The 25,043-nt window shown below is 34.3% G+C and overlaps 1 protein-coding gene across 8 annotated transcripts in view; it reads right to left on the bottom strand.

The window, feature by feature from the left end:
- The window catches only part of LOC123538009 (collagen alpha-1(I) chain-like), a 156,349-nt gene extending 132,681 nt beyond the window's left edge, over nucleotides 1–23,668 (bottom strand). For all 8 annotated transcript variants that reach the window (XM_053530310.1, XM_053530309.1, XM_053530308.1 and 5 more), the window contains exons 1-2: nucleotides 23,512–23,668; nucleotides 23,200–23,273 (exon numbers count right to left, since the gene is read on the bottom strand). In XM_053530310.1, coding sequence (XP_053386285.1) covers nucleotides 23,200–23,273; nucleotides 23,512–23,522 — 85 coding nt within the window. In that variant the 5' untranslated portion in view covers nucleotides 23,523–23,668. The remainder of the gene's footprint in view (nucleotides 1–23,199; nucleotides 23,274–23,511) is intronic.
- Between the last annotated feature and the right edge of the window lie 1,375 nt (nucleotides 23,669–25,043).

Raw genomic sequence — 25,043 nt, forward strand, 5'->3', positions numbered from 1 at the left:
ACTGTTACCGAAGACGAGATCTGCATGTCCGATAGCGTAAATACCAAAATATCCGATCCTGACAGATTGGTTTCAATAAAACAAAACTGTATTTCATTAAGTAAATGACTTTATTTGAAAACCTGTCAAAAATGAACCCTATCACTCAATATGTCTGATTATTTGTTGAAATGAACCCAGATCTTAGACCTGGAATAATGTTACAAAAAGGTCGCCCTTTAGTTACCCAGACTAGAAGATTATTGAATGATTTTGAATTATTCTATTACGCTAATTAGCTAACCCTTTGATCTCCGTAAATCAACACTCATAATGACTTGACATGTAGAAGTAAACTAAAAACAATTACAAAGTAGAATTCTGTTTCAAGATTTGGAAAAGATTTTGTCACTCTAGGAGAGGTATCAGTCTACAAAGTGCACACCTGGGTAAGAAATTGCAAAATCATAGTTGTAGACAAGAGCAAAATAAAGGTTATTCTTTTTCACAAAAAATTTGGTATTACGTTGTGTGAATTCTATTTTTAGTGAAAACAGAACAGAAATTCTACACAGTCAAAAAAAGCGTACATGCAACTACACTTCTTTCTACATCGATATATGATGCAACACACTGAACAATGTTTGAGGTACAGTCGTGCAGTGTCCATTAAAGTGACTCCTGATCCAGAGATTAAAATGGGTGAAAAAAAAAAAGTGAGAGTGACAACTGACCTTGAAGGTGGTCATTGTGCATAAGCTGTGAGAACTTTTTCTTCAGCTGATGTAAAATAAGTATAGATTCAAACAAAGATATAACCTTTTTCACAGTTGTGTCCAAGCTTTTTAGCTATTTGTAACCAAAATTCCAGTAGTAATGGCTTTAGTAATGAATAAAATCTGTAAGAACAGATCCTATGGAAGCAATGATAGATTATGCAACCAAGCCATATGCAAAAATAGACGGTATAGGTACCATCTAGAATCTGATGTTGCTACCTGGTTCCCTGCTGTACTGTAACAGGTATGATGGTACTGAGGAGACAATGGTGAAATGAAATATAACAGTCTGAGGCATTTTCCACTAGTTTTTATATGAAATAGTCATTTAACAGATTTACAAGATACTCCTTTGGCTGTAAAGCGCAAACTTTATAATCATAGACTAATACAACCGTTTTAAATGTTATGCGTATGTCTGATAACAAAAAAATAAAATTGCGGAATGTTTGCACCTAAAAGCTTAGGTTCATTCTGAATAATACATATTTGTGGAGCTGTGAGCATCAGCAAAATGCATGCTTTCATCAGGAAGTTACAAATGCAATAAAAAAAATGAAGTTTACCAAAACATTTCAATTAGGCACATTATTATGAGCATGATGTGGACCACATCAGAAAATGCTGTAAAGATAGGAACCAGTTAAAAAATTTTCTTGATGCTGTTGTTCAGATTACCGCCCCCATGCCAAGATATATGTACCTCAAGGGGTAAACGAAATCTTAGACCATCTTTGAGAACAAATGTTTATTTTGAACCGAAAGCAAGAGAATAATCTGAAATCTGCAATTCCACAAATGCCTTCAAATCAAGTGCATATGCTACAATGTAAAAAATCTACATTTCATGAGGCAGGATGGGGCTTACGTGATGTACAAACCCTTTAACCCTTACCCTGCTATATTTCTATAATGGACTGGTCCATCTTTCAATTTGGACAGTACCATTTATTATTTAATGGGGTTTGCACTGAAAATTTACTGACTGAATAGCGAACAGTGCAGACCATGATCAGACTGCACGGATGTGCAGGCTGATCTTGGTCTGCACTGGTCGCAAAGGCAGAATCATCTGCCGCCAGCAGGCTAAGGGCTAACTGAGACAAATAAGCCTCAGTTACACAACCTACTCACAGCTTAACAAAAATCATGATTTTGCCATAGTTGAAAAAATGGCATTGCTAACTCTCTATTCACACCCTGAGGCTATATTTAGACATTGTTTCGACTCATATTGCACAAATTTATTTAATTGTCTTCCATGCAGCTGTTTCTGCAATAACTTTCAAATATCTTGTATCTGAGAAGTTATAAATAACGCATAAAAATGTGCTGATTAACCAATTTGAAGATGCAATTACAACAGTCAACAAGTTTATCAGTCAAACCTCCTACAAGGCTTAGCTTATTAACATCGATAACTTTTAAATTAATTTCTACTAAATCAATTACAATGTCTATTAATTCAAATGGTGTAATTGTTTGTAATTCAATTCTCATTCTTGTAACTTCTTCCAGATCTGTGATTACTATAATGAAAATATTTTCAAATCTGGGCCTCTGGGCCTCCGTGATCGAGTGCCCAAGGTGCTGGCTCTGGGCCTCCGTGATTGAGTGCCCATGGTGCTGGCTCTGGGCCTCCGTGATTGAGTGCCCAAGGTGCTGTCTCTGGGCCTCCGTGATCGAGTGCCCAAGGTTCTGGCTCTGGGCCAAGATGCTGCCTCTGGGCCTCCGTGATCGAGTGCCCAAGGTGCTGCCTCTGGGCCTTCGTGATCGAGTGCCCAAGGTGCTGGCTCTAGGCCAAGATGCTGCCTCTGGGCCTCCGTGATCGAGTGCCCAAGGTGCTGCCTCTGGGCCTCCGTGATCGAGTGCCCAAGGTGCTGCCTCTGGGCCTCCGTGATCGAGTGCCCAAGGTGCTGGCTCTGGGCCTCCGTGATCGAGTGCCCAAGGTGCTGGCTCTGGGCCTCCGTGATCGAGTGTTCAAGGTGCTGGCTCTGGGCCTCCGTGATCGAGTGCTCAAGGTGCTGGCTCTGTGCCTCCGTGATCGAGTGCTCAAGGTGCTGCCTCTGGGCCTCCGTGATCGAGTGCCCAAGGTGCTGGCTTTGAATCACTTGCCCCTTATGCTGTGGGTTCGAAACCTTAGTTGTGGTGTAGAATTTTGCCACCAAACTGGCGTGCAGAAGATCAGAGGTTCTACCCAGGTGCCCAACCCATGCTTTAAAGAATGCTCAGAAGGGCACCTGCAAATAAATTAAGAGTCCTTCTCCATCATGAAAACGGCTGGGAAGTCCCAAAATGGCCTAATTAATTGTCATTATGATGTTGAATCAAACAATAATAAATTTTTTAAAAAGGTGTTTATTGAATCACCATCAAAAATAAAGTGGGTCAATATACTGGTAATAACCAGAAAAAAAGAACCAATCAGAGAGTTTGACAACTGGCTTAGCCTCTTCTACAGCCAATCAGACAGCTCAAGATATATCCTATTTTGTCTGGCTCCGTTTTTCTAACCACAGTCAGAGGGAGTTTGACAAAAGTGGAGAAACTACAAAGATCTGACTCATCCAACCTGACATTATTATAATATTACTTTATATATTTAAAATTTTAAATCAATCTGAGACCTAAAGGCGTATTCAACTAGACCCAATCAGAATGCTGGAGACATATGATAGTTTGGCATATTTCACTATGACTGTAATTCTTTGGACACACATAACCTTTTAAAGAACCAATCAGAGACAGAGACAGACATAATGCTATACAGCCAATCAGAAAACATGATACAAAATGATAAACCAATCAGAGAAACAGAGACATAATGCTGACCCATAATACAGCCAATCAGAGATTGCTTCATACAAATTTAAATAATGTGACTGAAATAAGCTTGAAATACAGAATGCTCTTAATGGCATTTTCAGACATTTTATGATCATGTCTGTCATTTTGTACTTTAAATGCAAGAATGTAATTAACAGCTGAAAGGCAAAGCAAAAATCGAAACAAGTAGCAATGCAATGATAAATGCTTGCTGTAATTATTTTAATTATGCTCACTGCTGGCATCTGTTTTCCACAAATTAAAACGTTTGTCTATTGCTTAAATCATGCTGTGTTTACTGACATGTTAATTAAAGAAAATCATCACTTTACCATTTTTCTTTTTTTTTTCTACCTAAAAAGTTTGCTTTATAATTAAGAACACTTGCAACAAAATCAAAATTTGGCAAGCACATTTTCAATTTGTCACCTCAATTCCACTGATAATGTTCTAATTAACATTCTAACACTTCATATAAACAAAGAAGGATTTTACTGTGTATTGTCTTGTCGATTAAAACACGTTCCGCCTATAAAATGATTCCAGATTAGTATCCCATCCTGGTGTAATTCGAACATGTTAGAATGGAAATAGACTTTAGTTTTGCGTGCTTTGTTGGCAAATTAAACACGTTTTTTTCATTCAGATACATCGCAATTAATCACTCAGGCCTTCGTGATTAGATTATGACGCATCTGAAATCAAAATGGTATTTTATTTGCCAACAAAGCATGCAAAACTAGAATCTATTTCGTAATTTGAAAGGAGTCATGCATATCATTAGAACAGACTCATCAAGTGTTACAATATAATAAAACTTAGAACAGTCTAACTTTAATATTAAATATTAAACAAACATTACATCATTCAATATACATGTTTTATTGCCGGCCCGCTTAGCTCAGTAGGTAAGAGCGTTGGTCTATGGATCGCGGGGTCGCGAGTTCGATCCTCGGGCTGGGTGTATGTTCTCCGTGACTATTTGATAAACGACATTGTGTCTGAAACCATTAGTCCTCCACCTCTGATAATTCATGTGGGGAAGTTGGCAGTTACTTGCGGAGAACAGGCTTGTACTGGTACAGAATCCAGGAACACTGGTTAGGTTAACTGCCCGCCGTTACATGACTGAAATACTGTTGAAAAACGGTGTTAAACCCAAAACAAACAAACAAACATGTTTTATTAGTTAGAAAAATAGGACAATTAAATCAAAAACTTAAGTACTTTTTCTTAAAATGGACTTTTGGCCTATTAGAACACTGTTAATAACGCTGTCTCGTATGTAAGGATCTGTGACGTCACTGACAATGTCTGCTATCTAAAAATAGCACAGGTCTCGATGTGCGGACAAACAGTCGGTGCTTTTCCTGTATATTAGCATCAGTAATTCACAGATTTTGCATTTATCTCCTCGTGTATTTTAAAGTTGATGCATATCAAACGAATGTGTTTCACATAGCTTTCAATTTCTATATACTACGCCTAAATACTGAACAGTAAGAAATTCTTAAAAATGTTGACAGCACAGTTTTGAATTTTTAAAATCCACGTCAGTAATAACACATCGAATTGTCATCAGTATATGAAAGGATGATGTTGTTCTACTATTTGTCTTACACATTCCAGTTACGGTCATATATCAATATAATTATATCCATTTGCTATTTACCTCATTCGCAAGTGTTCAAACATTTATCACTATTCTGCGTTTTTTGCAAAATGTAAATATATGATATCACATGATCACATCCTAGTAATCCGATTGAAATTTCGAAATGTCATGAACAATATGTATAACTGAAAGTCAGCAATATTTCATAACTTAGATCTATAGTTCTTCATTGAAACAATTAACATCTCTGTGAAATGCATCACTATAATGATATGTTACAAATGACACCTTAGTCTGACATGTAGATATTTGACTTTTAGCAATGATATTTAGATGTGATCTGATAAAACATGGTGCTAATTTAATGCAACACCATATACAGTTCTACCTACGTCCTGTCATATATTTTTTTCAATTATGAAGTATTTAATGGACCACGCTTTCAAGTACCTCGTATTGAGGCTCAGCGCGGTGTTGTGTGAACCAAATGTATGGAAAGAAGTACATGTGTTAATGATTGTGCTGATATATGCTTTGAAAATCATGAATCAAAATTATAATCTTGCACTTACTTTTTCGACCGCTGGTGTTTCGAATCCGAAAATATTGTATATTTGTGATAAAGACTTTAAGCCAGTCCTTCTGATGCTATACTTTATTGATGTAATTTGCAGATTATTGAGTAATTTGTATGCAATGTACTGTACTTTTTAAATTTTTTTATTTGAACACATCTTTTTAATGGCCCCGGTCTAACGAAACGCTAAAATAATATGTCTATTTATTTCCTACGTTTATTTCAATATATATGCCTATTGATTCCTTTATTTAGCAGGTTTTTCAAGGAATTTTGTGCAGCCAAAGTGAATTTTCCGTATTTTATTTTTTAAATTCTCTTCGAAGTTTACTGAAAGGTTAATAAATTTTTTTAGTATATATACGTTATATATATAAACAACGGTCCCTTGTCCGCAATCCGCGCATTGCATTATGGTATCTCTGCGGTGTGTTCTATTTATAGAATACGAGAGAGCGCTATTGAGGCAAAAATTTAAAAAAAAATATTAACAACTGATGGAGTTAAAGCAAAAGTGACAATCAAGTAATGCAAAATAAAGAGCTAAATTATGTTAAATACCGGCTTTAAGAACAAACAAGACATTGTAAACTGCAAGCTTTAACATGATGTTATAATGTTAGCTCATAAACTTGCAAGCAACAGGTGCAAGAGCAAGATTGTGTGCATTCTCGTTTGTATAATATTACATAATTTATATTTATTATTGTACCCTTGAAAATACTTTTACATCAGACTTCATAATTATTAGGATAAGGAAGATTACAGATGCCAGCTGCGTTTTTTGAGACAAGACGGAAGCATTTCTTAAAGACATATTGCAGGTTGCTGCTACAAGAAATCATATTATTCTTTTTATCTAAAATGAAACACAATTGCTTCCCATGCTTTTAAAGGTAAAATGTATTAACTGCAAGGGGTTTTCTTAGTTTGATAGCAAAAACCAAAACTTAAAGACCCCAATGTTCATTTTAGATGGATGAATTGTAATTCAAATGCCTCCAAATTTCTGATTGTGTATTTTTTAATAAAAAAACAGTTTTTTTTTGTGTGTTGTTTTTCACTTCACTCGGCATATTTTTTATATTATCAAACAAGCATGTTTTTACATTAATCAAACAGTTACAAAAAGTAAAAGTTGCGTTTCAATATTTTAAAATTTGAGTTTTTATATGCAGTGAGTGTTACTTATTATACAACATCTGGATTATTATTATATTATACCAGATTTATAAAGCGCTCTTTTTATGATAAACATGTTCAAATTAAGGCACTTTACATGTAGCAAACGCAGTCATACAGGGCGCAAAATTCATCCTCTACTAGTACAGACACAGAGCGGTCTGTCCAGAGGGACTGAGTGAGATAAAGCCCCAAGCACAGATAAAGAGAAATACTTTTTAGATACAGGCCTGTCCGGCTAACTAATTAATAGCCTAGCTCTTTGCAAATGGACAGTCTGGTTCTTTAACATGCCCGGTGTTATAATAGCACCAATACGCATGAAGCCGTCTTTCCTGGGAAGAACCAGTATGCCTGTAGTTAGGTAGGTAACGGGCAAGGGCATCTCAGAAATTTCCAGTGCCTGGAATAATACTTGACACAAAACTAGTCCAAACACAGGACCTATATTCAGCATAACCTCAGCCTGTGAAATATAACTGAAAATGTAAGTATATATTTCTTTCAATTTATTTTACAGTAACTTGTATCAGTTGATGACAAATTTATCTCCACTATGTTTAGATAAGTAGCAATTTAATGCAATATACTCATAAAAATCAGAGATATTCATTGATAATTTGTTCAAGAATTTTATAAAACTTCATAACTACCCTGATAAAATTCAATCACTTGATAAAATGCACTTGAAGAAGGTAACGAAATCTCACTCTGATCACACATCCACTGGGGAACACTTGAAAGAAATACAAGACGAAGTGAACCAACTGACTTATTTTTTAACCACTTGTGATCAAATTGTTATTTTTCATATATAATGAAATATAGAAATCTTAAAGTTTTGAACACATTTTAGGATATGGAGCCTTGATAACTTATAGGGTGTACAGATATGGAGTCTTGATAACTTATAGGGTGTAATTAGACTCTTGAGCTATTGTAGAGATAACCCTTACCTGCTAAATTTCTATAATGAACTTGTCCACCTTCCAATTTAGACTGTAGTACCTAGTCGAAACTGACAGTTTATTACCATGGCAGTTCATGGTTTACCATGGTAGTTCATGGACATGGGACAACGGTTTACCATGGTTGACCATGGCTGTGATAAATGGCACCATGGTCATAAAACATCCCCTGTGAAAAAGGTTCATGAACTTCATGAATTTGTAAGAATTCATGGATTATCAAAAAAGTTCATGAACTACAAGGAAAAGTTCACTTACTTAAATTCATGAACTCTCAAGTTCAAGAATATTACTTTCATTTCATGAATGTGTAAATGTAGTTCATGAACATTTCAGAAAATCCATTAAATAATTTAAGAAATTCATGAACTTGAAAATGAAATTCAGATAATGACTGAAATTGTGATTCAGGAACTACAGGGTTATGCCCTGTAAAAAATGTTCTAGAACTAGTATTAAGTTCTTGAACATTCAAGAACTTCTGAAGAACTTAAAAAACTGTTCTTGATCCAGCATAACAGTTCTTAGACTGTGGTTCTAGAACAATGATGGGTCTTGAACATTGGTTCAAAAACTGCAAAAGTTCAAGAACTTATAGAACTTTACCAGTTCCTGAACAGTTACTGTTGGTCTAGACTAAGAACCAAAATTGTTCATGAACACAGGTTCATTAAAAATACTAAGATTCAAAACCTTTTTCTAGTTCAGTACCAGTCCTTGAACCCAATTGTGAGTTTCTGAACTGTTCATTCATTAAACATAAAACTTAGGTTTATTACCTTTTACAATAAATGAATAAGTTCATGAACTGTTCATGAATGTTCATGAACATTAAATTCATAATGTCACATGATCAGTTTCCATTATTTTGTTGCATGCTGGGAAATTTTTTGCACATGTGATTCAGCAATTTTTGAGAAGTTTGTGCAGCAAATAAGAAGGAAATATTTATCATACTACAGTAAGGAATGGTTTAAAAGGAACATGAGTATACTGAATATCAAATACGTAATTATGGTGTTGTCATAAATCATTCATTTTAAAAAAATATATAATCCTTTTAAAACGTCACAAGTTTTCACGACCCTTTACAAAAATAGTTCATGAATAAGTATTCATGAAAATCAAAATTTATGTTTCATGAATTTCAATATTCATGAACTAGTTTATGAATTAAAATTCATGTACGATTTTTAATTCATGAACAGTTTTTAGTTCACGAACACGAAATTCATGAAACATAAATTTTGATTTTCATGAATATTTATTCATGAACTATTTAATGAATTTGTTCATGAATAAATTCATGAAGTTAATGAACCTTTTTCACAGGGGATTGTATCAGACCATGGTCTAGCATGGTTGTGGACCGCAGTCAACCAAGGTCCACGACCATGGTCGACCGTGGTGATTACTGACTATCAAAAACTGTATAAATATGAATTTGAAAGGGTCATGAAAATACATGACAATTGCAGTCTATATCTATTTTTGCAAGTCAGTCATTTATTTGTCATAAAATTGCTAAGATGACAACAAATTATAGCCAGACTATGAAAGTTTACCTTTGAATCTGTCTATAAATGCAGGAGAACTATTCTATAACTTGAAAATCCTTTGGAGCCAAAATGCAGTCAGGCGTCTTTGGTGCATTGTAAAACTTGATAAGTGTGAAAATTACTAACATGACCATGGTAGTCCATGATCAACTGTGGTTGAAAAAAATTGACCACGGTAGACTATGGTAAAATTGTTGATCGTCTTTTCTGACCATGGTCGACCATGGCCAATTTTATCCCACCATGGTCGACCATAGTCCTGACCATGTTTTCACCATGGTATTTGATGGTTCAACCATCAAAAAACGTGGTGACCATGGTCATCATTTTGTCTGGATACCATTAAAGGGGTGCTTACAAAAAAGATACTGGCTGAATAGCAAACAGTGCAAATCATATGATCAGACTGCACGAATGTGCAGGCTGATCATGATCTGCACTGGTCGTAAAGACAGAACCAATCATGTCCAGCATGGTAAGGGCTTAGTCTAGGATCCGGGCTGAAGGTTATATACACCTGTGTTTGGAGACTAGTATCTGATTGGCTGAAGGTTATACACCTGTGTTCAGAGACTAGTATTTGATAGGCTGAAGGTTATACACCTGTGTTTGGAGACTAGTATTTGATTGGCTGAAGGTTATACACCTGTGTTTGGAGACTAGTATTTGATTGGCTGTTTCTGAACAGATTTTTTTTTAACTGACCAATGACAAAGCAGTATTCTGAGACTAACCTCTGGATCATATTTTTTTAAAGCCTTCTGACACAAATTTTGTCATTTATTGTTTACTTTCCAGCTTTCTAGTGGTGACAGAAGACTCTAGACATTGTTTTGATCATAGGCGAGTGCCTGGTAAGAATTCTGCAATCTGAAAGTTCTTTTTTCAGTGTTACTTTAATTTTTTTTTTTGTTCATTTTGCTGGGTATCACAGGTACAGTCTATAAAATTTCAAGGTAAAAAAGGTTCAACTCAAGCAATAAAATCAGACATGAAAATCCAGTACACTAGGGGCATAAAAACAGCACAATCTCCTGCCAAGAATCAACTGGCAATAGCCATGTGCAATTTTTACTATATTAAATAAGTTCATTCATAATTTCAGTACAAATGCATACCATTTTGTATTGTTGCCAATACTATAAAATCTAGAGATTAATATTTTGTACTTAATGCCATAACCTTGCACTATTTTATATGGGATTACTACTTAACCTAAACAGTGTACCTTGATTTTGTCTGTTAACCTGCAACATACCTTAATGTTATTAACCTGCAGTGTACCTTGATGTTCACAGTGTACCTTGATGCTGTCAGTTAACACTACAGTTGTCAGTCAACCTACAAATTGTACCTTGATGTTGTCAGTTAACACTACTGTTGTCAGTTAACCTATATACATTGTACCTTGATGGTGTCAGTTAACACTACACAGAGAAGTTTGATGTTGTCAGTTAACTTACACAGTGTACCTTGATGTTGTCAGTTAACACTACACAGGTTACCTTGATGTTGTCTGTTAACACTACTTAGAGAAACTTGATTGTTGTCAGTTAACCTACATTATGTACCTTGATATTGTCAGTTAACACTACACAGAGAAATTTGATGTTGTCAGTTAACCTACACAGTATACCTTGATCACTTAACACAGGTTACCTTGATATTGTCTGTTAACCTTATACATTGCACCTTAATGCTGTCAGTTAACCTATACAATGCACCTTGGTGTTGTCAGTTAACTTAATTAAACAGCGGTATACCTTGATGTTCCCTTAGGAACTGAAAACTTACAGGAGAATAAATGATTAATTTAGACAGGCCTTGTCACTGAAAACATCTTTAGCAATCACAGATAATTCACAAATAAATTCCCTGTTAATTTAGCCTTCAAAGACAGATAATGTGCTAACAAGGCATTTCATATCCTTCCCATCCCCTACTAGGTAGATACACATGTTAGATTAACATGTATTTCCCTTAAGACATAATAGCTTCAGTCAAAGGAACTTAAAATCTGCATTAATATTTTTCACAATGCTATTGCACTGTCTTCCTCTTTTATCTACGCATACATGTATATTGCATACCCTGCGTGATTACACTGGTTGCTTGTGCACTAAATCCATTTTCAACTAATGGATCCCCCCACGAAAATAATCAATTAGCATACATTAATTACTACCACGAGAAGACCCAATATTTCATACGCTTAATTGATATTTAAGATAATTAATGAGTTACCAATTAAAGAATGCTTGAATTCATAGCCTTATGAACATTTTAGAAAACAATACATTATTCATTCAGTAACTTTGATTACATATTTATCAGATACACATTTCAATTCATGCTTTTAATAACAAAAAAATATCACAGCTAGATCAAATTATTTTGTCATAAATCTTGTTTCAAGTTGGCCTTAGCGTGGTATCTTCCTGGTGTTTGTAGGGTATCTTTCTATTGTTTAAAAAAATCAAACTTGTCAATTAGTACAATTAAAGAAATATTATTTGTACAGTTTCTTCCAGTTTTGATGTCGTACACAAATCTGCGGACCATGTTAAGACAGCGTTCGACACTAACGGTGTCCCGGGATCCCGAGGACACCAAAAATCCGCAAGGGATCCTAAAGTTCACAATTTCGGTGTTCCGTCGGGACTCTTGATTTTCAGATAAAATATGATTCTAAAAAAATGTAATTCCCCAGTCTTGTTCGATCAAACATCGGTCTTTTGCTAAGCCAGGGCGTTCAGTTGACCCGGGTTTTGACCCGCGAAAATCGAGAAAAACTCGTATTTTACCCGCATAAATTACGGCACGTGCGTCGGCTTGACTCGCGGAAATTTACTTAGATGCGTTCCAAGTTCGATAGTTCTGCCCCCTGTCAATCAAAATCCCAGTGAATTTCAATATTGTTCGCCGGCACAAGCGAAAATATGGCAGTAGGCGGAGCGTCGTATGTTAATTAGCTACCGACAGATGTCAGTCACGCCACGCGCCAAATGACACGTGCTTATCTCGCGGTTTGTATTTAGTACAATATGCTTTGTCATTATCAAAGGTGTTTATTGATCAATGTTTACAACTTAATTGATAAACAATGCAGCCTTAGATTATCGTGTTTGTACCATTATTTTGTTTGCGATTACATGAGCCGGTCGGCCGTTACGGTCTATGACAAATTTATTATCATTGCCGAGGCTTTGTCTGGGCAAAACAAATTAAATAAGCAGAAATTATACGTGGTATGATGAGAAAATAAAGTTAAAACAGTTATCTTTTCAAGAACTTTAACTGTTACTTTTGTTTTTCGTATTTGTCACTCGTTTTCTAGACCGACATTTTCGAACATTTTTATCATTTCTTACAAGATTTTTCTAGTACAAACTAAAATAAAAAGCCAATAAAACGTCTGCATTTACGAAAAATATGATCACTGTTGCCAAAGCAGCTCTTATTTAGAAGAATTTGCTGATAATAAAAGCATGCAAACACTAAACCCCACCCACTTTTAGGCAATGTGCAAAATAAAACAACTAAAATATGAAATGTTTAAGAAAATCTATTATGACCAATGTACTAGTTTTAGATAAAGTCTGTGGGAGTCTGTAGGAGTTGCATTAATAAGGCCTAAAAAATCTTTGTATCTGGTAACATAAAAGATTAGGGTAGGTAGGTCGGAACATTTTTTTTTTTTCATTTTTTTTTTATACTTTTCGGAATTTTTTTTTATGTCAAAAAAATGATTACAAATAAGGGGGTTATAAGGGGGATTGAACTAGGCGGCATACATTTAGACGAACTACAACAAATGGCAGAGGAGTGCGATGGTAGTGAAGATGAGGGGGAAGAGGACTTGGACAGAAATGACATTATTCTTTTACAGCAAAAGTCATACAAGCTATTGTTGTCATTGATGTAAAATGGAAATAAAGTGGAAATAAAATACATGTAGTACTGTAAACAGTTGTGTTTGTTAGATTTTAGTTTTTTTCATGTTCTTACCACATTTTGTTATCAGGGACTCCTAATTTTCAGCAGGGATTCCTAAATTTCCCAGCAGGTATTCCTTCGGGATACCTAGCAAAAAAGTTAGTGTCGAACGCTGTAAGAGTGTTTGTTGCTCAACACCGAGGTCTGGGACTCAAACTCAACTAAAGTCAAAGTCACACTTAAATTCCTTCTAAGGCATATTCAATTCAATTCAATATATTTATTGCATTAAACATGTTACACATATAACACCATGCAATTCACATTGACTAGATAGGTGCCAAAAGTTCCCCCAACCACATGCATACATATCAAAACCTTTAGAAACAAAATCATTGGTGTTAAACAGCAAATGTATAAAATTGTTATGATGCAGAACAGCCATCTTTAGTCATGCACGCCATGACTTAAATAACTCTTTTACAGCCCTTAAGAATTTCTAAACAAACTTTAAAACTCAATTACCGCCTATAGATTCATAAAATTATAGGTCTCGCGCAATTTAAATGCAAAATTTTCAAATAACATTTAATGCTGCCTAAACATTAAGTATTTTTCACATCTTTAAAAAATTATGCAATACAAACATTTTAATTTTCATTGCATAGAAAATCAAAATTCATTTATATGAATCTAAATATCTCTTTCATTTCAGTGCACAGTATGTTTCTTATGGCGGGTCCGGCAGCTATCCATAAAATATTCCATTCATTGAAACCACAAATCGATTAGGAGATATATTCAAAAATCATAGGGTAACATTTGAAACTAATTTATCCATGTCAATGATTTTCTGAGTGATAAAGTTTTTGTGCATTACTTTTTTTTTTAAATATTAAATGACTGAAAAATTGTGTGCATTATTTGCAATACCGACCAGGTACACAAAAAGGACATCTGTTACAGATTACAACCAGTCTATGTCATTGATAAACAGCTTGATCTCTCTAAAGAAACTGGAATTTTAATCCTGGTCTTGTCACATTCCCCAGCGCTTCCTTTCTCAGCTGTATTTGCATTACATAATGAAACCTCTGATTAGTATATTTTACACTGTGTCATTGATACTAATCTGTATTTAGCTTTGTTTAAAGCAAATATGTCAGCTGTCATGAAAATGAAATAGGAAATGATTAAATGCACACCAAGTTGCATTCCAATAAATGTCAACATCATCAAAGCACTACCAATATCCTCCACAGTTTAGACATCATTCTAAACTCCTCCACTGCTTCGACTTCAGAAGCAATATCAAACCAAACTCCTCCACTGCTTCAACTTCAGAAGCAATATCATACCAAACTCCTCCAGTGCTTCGACTTCAGAAGCCATATCAAACCAAACTCCTCCACTGCTTCGACTTCAGAAGCAATATCATTCCAAACTCCTCCACTGCTTCGACTTCAGAAGCCATATCAAACCAAACTCCACAGCTTCGACTTCAGAAGCAATATCAAACCAGACTCCTCCACTGCTTCGACTTCAGGAGCAGACTCATCATCAAGGGTGTATGTAACAGTAATTTTAACTGTGATTCAGGTAAGTGCCCCTATTGTGGGCATCAGTGGTGTGAATGTTACCAGCCTAAGATTACCTATAGATCACTGATAGTTCCCTCAACTATCAATGTTTAAATCTTTAAACACTAAAGCATTTTATGTTACTTTTGTCTCTAGTTTTATGTACTTAACCTCTTTTAAACCACATACAAAACCTTTGATAAAGCAACAAGTTCTCCAGAAGGAAGTACATTATAACCACCATCATTGCAATTAAAGTATAACAATACTAGTGGGCTGCAATATCTCAAGGGTTTCATAAGGGCCCCGAGAGGCAGCCATTTCCCCCTGTTATAGTAGTCTTAAGCCCTGGCTACTTTGCCTGTAGCAAATAAAGTTCTAAATGGAAGAACCCCTGGGCTCCCTTCTATCGTGAAATTAAATGAATCATTCTACTTCAATAATTAATGAAACCCCTGAATTCCAGATAATATTGCAATAATCTATAGCGCTGCAGTATACTGTTAAAATATTATTGCCCTTAATTATCAACTTTAGTAAGTCCATTATAAGCCAAAAAAAGGCAGCAGTGGTATGTTACCCTGAGGAACACCATCATTGTTATATAAAATTCAATGTGTCAAAGAAATGGTAAATACCTTAAGAAAGAAAGAGACAAACAATTATTAAATGTTTTTCAGTGAAATATGTGAGTTAAATATATTTGGTATTGCCACTGTGAGTGAAAAAAATATTAAATAATTATATCTTTCACTCGGGTAATAAAATAGGTAAATTTGGTCAAAGGAAGTTTGTTTGTTTACATGTAAGATCAAATATCTTTCACTTATGAGCACCATATCTTACATTTTCACTTGTAGCTATGCCACTCACGAAAATATTGTATCATGACAGATATTTTAATATCTTACACTGAAACAAACAAATATCCTCTATATCTACTGGTCAAGCAGGCATGGTTAATCAACCCTACTTCCTAATTAATTATCTGGGCCACCAATTAAGACAAACCAGTCCACCTTTTTAAGATAGAATGTACAAGATAATCTTAAATGGAATATCCATTGCCCCATCAACATACAGTAAATAATTACAAAATAATCATATACATGATGTATACCTTTATGATCTCTGTTAGATACACAAGCAATTCATCTAAATTATTCAAGTAGTGTCAGTTGAGTGGTCACATCTCTGGCCTAAATCTTTTCCACCCTCACTTATTTACTCAGCAAATATATTATAATTTCATTTCAATACACTAAAAGTCAGTGACCCAAAATTAAAAAATTCTTTTCTTGAGTGATTTTGTGCTTTCATTTTATACATCCATTTTAGATAGGAATCATTTTATTCACTTACTGAAAGATAGGAATCTTGAATTATTATATTTTACAATTTATTGTTAACCACAGCTAGTAACATCACATAATAAATGTTCTATCATTATTTTTACAATCAAGTTTTCTAACATAGAAATGAGCCAGTACTGTGATCCACTGAACCTAAAAAAGCTGCACCTACTTAGTTAGTCTGACAATTAATGCAACAAAAACTATGGGGGTCAGACACAGGCTATATCCCTGTGTGTATTATCCCGACCATAATAAAACGTCCCAAGCAGGACTACCGTCCCAAACAGGACTACCGTGTAGTAAGCCAACCCCGTTTTTCCATCTGCATTAATGTTATACTGTATGGTTAATCGGTTGTAGTTGGGTGAACATCACCTTAAAGACTACAGTACCAAGGGACAACAAAGCATGTTTGCATGACAGTAATGTGACCCTAAAAGCCTCCCATTGCAGGAGAAATATATATTCATTCAAACAGTCAAGCCATAACAAGTCAAGAGATAATGACTATTCAATTATTTTCAGACACCACTTAATGTGGTTGTTGTTTGTAAGCTTATTTATAGTCCCCACAAGCAATCTTCAAGTCTGAAGGATGACAATGCAAGATACAGAAGATGTTCCAATTCCGGAAGCATCCCTGGTTCCCTAGCATGACAGGTGAAAAGCCTCCATACACTCTTATCTCAATGTAAGTAATTTTTATTAACCCTTAACCTGCTATATTTCTATAATGGACTGGTCCATCATTCAATTTGGGCAATACCATTTATTATTCGAAGGGGTGTTTACTGAAAATTTACTGACTGAATAGCGAACAGTGCAGACCATGATATATCTGCAAGAGTGATAACTTTGCATGTCCAAAAGGGAGACATCTTCATGTCCGTACGTAAGACAGTTGTACATTTTCTCTAGGAAGACAATATTACATTGTCTGTAAAGGTGACAACTTTACAAGTCCACAAGAGATACAATTTCACATGTCCACAAGGGAAACAACTTTACACTGTCCATAAGGGAGATAATTCTAAATTTTTCACAAGGAAAACAACTCTGTATTTAAAAAAAAAGAAATATCCGGAAAAGAGACCGAATGCAGTATTACGAGTGTTATGCATGTCTAACTCGAGAGACTATGCTTTGTGCATGATGATCAAAGCATGATTCGTAACAGTAAGAACTCGCGGAATGATAAATCATTCCTGCATACAACATGCCTAGAATTATCTTCTTCTCTGCACAAAACTTGTATGTATGTCTTTATTTATGCGCATTCTGCATTGTAGATGTCATAAAAAAACAAGATAACTGTATGAATAATCGCAGGCAAAGATTTCTTGCAATTTGTTATAAGATAGTGCTATCCCAATGGGTGTGTATAGCGTTATGTAATAAAGATTTTCAAGAACAAGCCATCCTCCGAACAGTCTAGACTGCATGCAGAAATGACTAACTTGTTGAAAACCGCTGCTATATTCTGCTATTTCAATATGCATCTGCAAATATTTCAAAAAATCTGATGGAACAATCTTGCAAAATCTAACATGAAAATGAGAAAGTTCATAAATCTCTCCGCAAAATCCTGGCAAAACCAAAAAATGAAGATTGCGGACTGGTTATGCAGAATGGAATTTACTTTATACTGGGACAGGGACAAGAAAATAAATGATAATAATAAATACATTGTGAAATCATTTAATTCTGCCTGGTTGCCACTGCAGATTCATGATAAAACATTTATCTTAAGGCCACACCAAATTGAAAAGTTGTTCATCGGATTTTTTTCTGAGTGAGTGAAAAAAAATTTTTTTATTGAATGCTTTTCTAACACACACACACACACACACACATATATATATACAGCTCATGAAGCTAGCCAAATAGAGAATATATATATATATATTCTCTATTTGGCTAGCTTCATGAGCTGTTTCCGACATAGAATTAAAAACACTATGGAACTTCAATGAAATCTGCAACTTCTGCCGAGTCAGCGAATCAAACCTGTTCAACTCCAAAAATATTTATTTCTTAAACCACAAACTACATTTAAACCACAGTTCTTTTGTGTTCTGCAAAATTTCACCCTCTCTTAAAACTTTTCCCAAAATATAATGATATGATAAAAATGAATATTATATATTTTATGCTGTCCAATGCATTAAGTAATCTCAGTGCATTAAAATTTTGTAAGGTACATTAGATGGTCACCAAAAAATGCAAGACAGCAGACAGCACTAGTGAGTGGGTTTCATTTGTATTACCTATATAGACCTTTGATGATTACGATCGAGCTTTTTAAATAAAAAAAAGCCAACACCAGCTGAACTCGACAGAAGCCGCGTGGTAGCTAGAATCTGTGTTCAGACCCTATGTTTTGTTCACAGGAGATAACTCCTGAAGCTACTCAAATATTGTATAATTATGTCCATTCTCTTCTCAAAACATAGATAATGAAAGCCAAGAAAGATCGGTCAGAATATGTAAAAGCCATGATTAAATTTTTTTTGAAAAGATCATCTAGTCGGTAAGCCACAGACTAGCCACATGACAACCTTGTATAAGTTACAGTCTCAAGCAGGTGAATAACTACCAATGTCAATCTTGATTCAAACCTCTTGTCTTCACTGAATAATTGCTTTCTAAGCCACTGATGCTGATGACACAGGTGAGCATCTTCATACCCCAGGGGTACAACTTCCACACCTGTTAAACCTGGTAATTATCCTAGGCAAAACTTCAATACCTCAAGGGGGGTTATTTTTCCATAATATACTTGTCAGTTAATGACCAAACTAATGTCAATCTATGACAGTAAAACATAATTGGGAGAGACATTGAAAACAATAAAATAAACACTGCATCATTACACACCCAGAGTGGAAGGGTTTATGCTTTTCTGAATCTGTCCAAAAAATAGATTACATTGACTGTGACTGACATGATCATGTACATTTTGTATATCATAATTGTTTATTTTTTCGAAGAATTAATTAAAATAGAGGGACAAAATGCATTTTAACTGTATTTATTTATAGATCAACTAGTTTCCGTTTTTGTTTATTGTTTTCCTTAAGAAAAGTAGAAGTTTATAAGAATATATTGTTTAAATTCTTGATATCCTGTAGTTTAAAATCAAGGATGTTAATCCTGTATTTAATTCTGATTTCTTTTAATATTATTAAGGCGTAAAAAAAAAATTGTTTGTTTCCGGTATCCCGACCTACCCTAAATTTTTGGCCCGACCCTAAATGTTTTTATGGCCTTGGAGAAAATGTTGCCAAACCGCACTTTTTATGCTTTAAACATGGTCAGTGATGTTAGAAATCAACTTCCTGATGCTCTAAAGGCATAAGCCCCTTACTTGTATTCATTTTTTGACACAAAAATAACTTCCGAAAAGTCTCCCTTAATAAAAAAAAATTCAAAAAAAAAAAAATTTCCGACCTACCTACCCTAATTTTTTTGAGCATGTTACCGGAAACAAAGAATTTTTTTTTTAGGCCTAAATATGCTTTGTTCATATATCAAGTCTTAAATACCTCTCTTAAAATTAGCAATTAAATGTCTGAATTCTTATAATTTGTGCCCCTGCGAAATGTAGTTCCTGAAATCATGAACACTTCAAACCATTAAAGAACTGTTCATAAACTAACCTTCAACAGTTCTTGATTTGTGTTCATGAATTTTTGGACATGAACTGTCCTTAAAAAGTGTTCATGAATAGTTCATGAACTACTAAAGAATCACACAGAGTTCTTGAATTGTCCATGAATGGACCATGATAAAAGGTTAAAGGAACAATCATGATGTTATTTTCTTGAATCTTTCATGCACTACTCATGACAGGTAGTTCATGAACTAATGAAGAATCATGTTCCTGAATGGTTCACTGCTAGTTAGTGAAGATAAAATGGCACAATAAAAACATGTAGCAAGAATTTCATGAACTATTCATGTTCAAAAAGATATTATGAAACTGTCCATGAAGTGAATAGTTCACGAACTGTTCATGTACATTAGTTCTTAAAGTCATCTTTCACTTTTTATGCACTGTTCATGAACACGGTATTTAAGAATGTTTCAAGAATTTGTGCCATATTATCTTCATGAACAATTCATGAAGTGTTCTGACATGAACTCCATTCATGAAATATGCATGCACTGTTCATGAACAGTAACGTTTCATTTCACAGAGGTGTACACACATTCATTTTTTTCCTTCTTTGGACAGAAAAGGACCTTTTAATACCAAAGATTACAAAATTCCCTGAACTGGAATAATTTTGTAACTCTTTTTTCACAAACTGCCCCTTTTTCGCAACTCATTTTTACACACTATATAATTTTCATAACTCAAAAAATTCCCATACAGACAGGTACATGTGTTTCTTTCTTAACAAAAAAAAGGTATTGTCATTATACTGGTACATGAAAGTCCTTAAAAATTTTGCAATTTAATGATTATATAAAACTTATTTAAATGTGAATTCTTAAAAAGCTTTTTTTACGGCTTTATAATTTAAACATAAGAATATTAATATTCATTTGATAAAATAGTATTAAACATAGAGATATGAATAAATTTGTTTGCAAATAGGTAAAAAAATAAATGAAAAATCAAGACGTATCTTATCATACCTGTCCTCCCAAACAATTAATAAAGTTTCTTTTTGAAAATTTAAATCTTGTTTACTTTTAACTTTACAGTAAATACAGTGTATATCTTTACAAAAAACGTATCAACATTACACGTTAAATTGCACTGTGTTGCCTTATGTTTTCAATTTCAACACATTGATATTAAATATACCACCTAAGTTGGGAAAAGTGTTTAACATGAAATTCCGAGGGTTTGAATTTCATCAGACGTGAATTCTTAAATTTGACGCAGCCCGCGGCCTCATGATTTTCGTTATAGCTAAGCAGTTTTAGCAATGTTATCTGACCCCATGATCTTAACAGCACAGAAAAGAAACTTCTTTGAGTGAAACATTAGTAAAAAAGAAAAAGAAAAAATTACAACGGAGGGCGAGGTTAACAGCCCAAATAATTTCGAAAAATACATATCATGACTTAAACACCTGTTTGCTGTTTGAAATTCAAACATCAATTAATGAAAAGATAATTGGAACATAAAATATTACATATAGATACATAGTAACATGGAAGTTTTAGCCATTTTTTTTCAGACAGTCATGAATGAACATTAGCTTCTTAAAAGTAATAGTTCATTATCCTATATGTATACAAAGACTGTAAATTAAGTATAATGCCCTCCCCACTCTTTTTTTCCAATATAATTATCAATATTAAAACTAATATCAGTGCACTCTAGCATTCTAAACAAGGAAGGAAATATTAATATAAAGATGCCCCGCCCCATTTACACTACCTGAGAAAACATTCAAATGTTTTATAATTTGACATTTGAACAATTTTCTCTGAAAAACTTGCTGTGCACCAAAACAGCATAATTTAAAGTAAATATTTAAAATTTCATTACAATTTAATTTTCTAATTCTATACCAGAAAATATTAAACTAACATAAAATGAATATATTAATTAACATAACAGATAAATTAAAATTTAACACACGCAAATATAGACCTGATATAATTATAAAACTACATGATGAATGTATGAAATACATACAAGTACAAAATTTATGCACATGTGAAAAGAAGTGACATTGAGGATTGAAATTAAGGCAGTCCAAGTCAATAATGAGCACTTCTTTTATAAAATGATGATTTATTGTAGCTTTTCCCTCCTCCAGATGAAAAGAAAAACAAATTTAAGTCAAAGAAATCTTTACGCTATCTATACTCAAATTTAGTTCCTAAACCAACCACATGGTTACTATTAAAAGTGGCATTTCCACAGTAAATTTAATCATTTGAGACATACCGAAACTAAATTGTGATAGATTGTAGGAAATAACCAGTACATAAAATTCCTGCATAAAATACAAGTGTAAAAGTAATCCAGCATACTTTCGTTTAAGTACACTTCTGTGGTGTAATTTTGGCAGTCAATTGTGTATATACGATTCATTTTTCAAAGCTTTCAGGTCAGACCGAGTAAACATTTTATTACTTCTTATACAAATGTTTGTTTTATTCTAGCGACATAGCGTTTTGTCATCATTAAATTATTTCAAGCAAGTAAAATATTTTCACAATCTATCAAAAACCTGTATAAATTTTACGGTTTTTCGGTTGTTAAAGCAAGGTTTTTGGACTTCCTGCTTTTTTTATGCTGTAGTCTCAGCTGAACCCTTAAAATTTATACATCTGAGCCGTGCCATGAGAAAACCAACATAGTGGGTTTGCGACCAGCATGGATCCAGACCAGCCTGCACATCCGCGCAGTCTGGTCAGAATCCATGCTGTTCGCTTTTAAAGCCTATTGGAATTGGAGAAACTGTTAGCGAACAGCATGGATCCTGACTAGACTGCGCAGATGCGCAGGCTGGTCTGGATCCATGCTGATCGCAAACCCACTATGTTGGTTTTCTCATGGCGCGGCTCATTTTATTTTTCTACAAATATCTACGCAACAGTTTCTTATCATTTTGACTATTGGATTTAAACAGTTGCGCAATAACCTATATATATATAAATTAAATATACGATTTACGTAATAAATTTTTGATTAAATTATCACATGCAATGAATTTGACTACAAAAGCATGTAAATAAAAATACATTTCAACAAATAACACAGACTGCCTCTTGATAAATTGTTATAAACAAATCATTGATTTTTATCAATGATTTATAAGTAAAATCAATAATGTATCAAAAGGATGCACTTTTCTAATTTTTTTTTTTTACCTGTGTCGCCTCTTCTCTGTGCTTTTGATGTACCGATTATACCAATTAACAAAAGTACTGCACTAAAAAGTGCTCTGAAACAAGAATAACCATTCCCTTTAATTTTACAGCAATTAATTAAAGATGTCATATTCAGCAGATAACTTCGTATACAAAATTGCAGACGACAAAATACCACGTTTAATACATGCTTAATAAAACACCTGTTCGGTTTAAAGAGCCAAATTAAAGCGAAAATTGAATTAAATCAGCGTACGATTGAAGTTAATCAATTAAAAATAAAGAATTCTTCTTATAAAATATCTGTAGTACCTATTATCCATTTTGGAAGGGTTAATCCAGGCCTCTAGAAACAAGAAAAGTGTAACATCACATGTATGTAAAATTAGACACACAGACACAACAAATCCAAACAAGCGACTGCCGGTGACTGCTTTTGAAGTGTCTTGCCATGCTTTTCCACTCTTGAGCATGTGCGACGTTCTAAAACTAGTAGAGCGTTCACTAGATAAGACGCTTTGTGAAACAAATAACTACAAGTTTTGTACATAGCGCTTTTGTACCTTATTTTATCAAGAACAGTTAAAAGAAATTATGCAACTTGCAGAGCCGGTGCGTGAAAGTGCACTGCCCAAGTTCACAACGTAATGGGGGAAGCCAGATGTATCTGGAAACGGATGCCCCAGGTTTGAACCCATTGGTCAAATTACGTCCAAACGTTATATACATATACTTGGGCAGATAGAGCCCGGGTGAAAAGATATTAAGAGCCAGGCTATGTCAAGGTCAGTTAATGCACGGAGGCACTTTCACGCACTTTCATCTCTCAAAGACTTTCCTCCTATGTTGCTTTTTAGAATAATTAGAAGTGAAAAACTATATACCCTATAAGCTATATTTTTTTCTACATTTTTAAAAGCTCTGTCCCATCGCGCTGCGTTATAGGCCTACATCTGCAAGGAACGATCTTCAAATAAGCTGGAGGATAGTTCTCGCCTACATCTGCAAGGAACGATCTTCAAATAAGCTGGAGGATAGTTCTCGCTGTAAGTACAAGGATTTTAATGTAAGTATGTTACACGAGCGACAAACACGTTTTTCCATAATATCTACTGTATGTTTATATGAAACAAGTAGTTAATACTGTCTGTTTTGGCAAATTAATACATAAGCATAAAAACGTTACTACTCGAATACTAGAGCACAGCGCACAAGATGATAAATCGTAGAACATATGCAAACAGTGCGTTTACCGAATTAACGGATGAATTCAATTTCCCGACAGGGGTGTTCTTTAATGTTTCTGCACATAAAGTCCATTTTCATTTTGTAGGCGTAATGTATTCGAATATAAGATGATCAGTCCATATATAATAGATAAAAGAAAACAACACGACCGAATATTACACCAAAATTTTACATATTGAAACATTTTTTGTTTCTATTTGCAGTGTAAAGTATACATAACTCTGAAATGAACTTTCCGGTCTCGTGCGATATGTGCAAACATCACCTCATCGGGACTCTTGTGCCAGTCCTCTTTTATAAAGCCACTGCCATTGGCATGTTTTGATAAAAAAAAGAGAGAAATAAACAACAAAAATCTAGATCTACACAAAACTAAAAACTTGGTATATGTTTCCCACCTACCCACCCGCCCGGGTATTTAGTCAAAATATATTTTTACACAATGCATGTACACCTATTGTAATTAATTTCCGTCAATGTATCGCCATTATAAATAAGTTAGCTAATGACCCCAATGGAAACAAAAGTACCCTCTTTTTTGACGCGTCAGCCCAGGTCGAAAGATATATGTATGTATCAGTTGTTCCAGGCCTATA

The sequence above is a fragment of the Mercenaria mercenaria genome, chromosome 18 (genome assembly GCF_021730395.1).
Source record: "Mercenaria mercenaria strain notata chromosome 18, MADL_Memer_1, whole genome shotgun sequence".
NCBI classification, from domain to species: domain Eukaryota; kingdom Metazoa; phylum Mollusca; class Bivalvia; order Venerida; family Veneridae; genus Mercenaria; species Mercenaria mercenaria.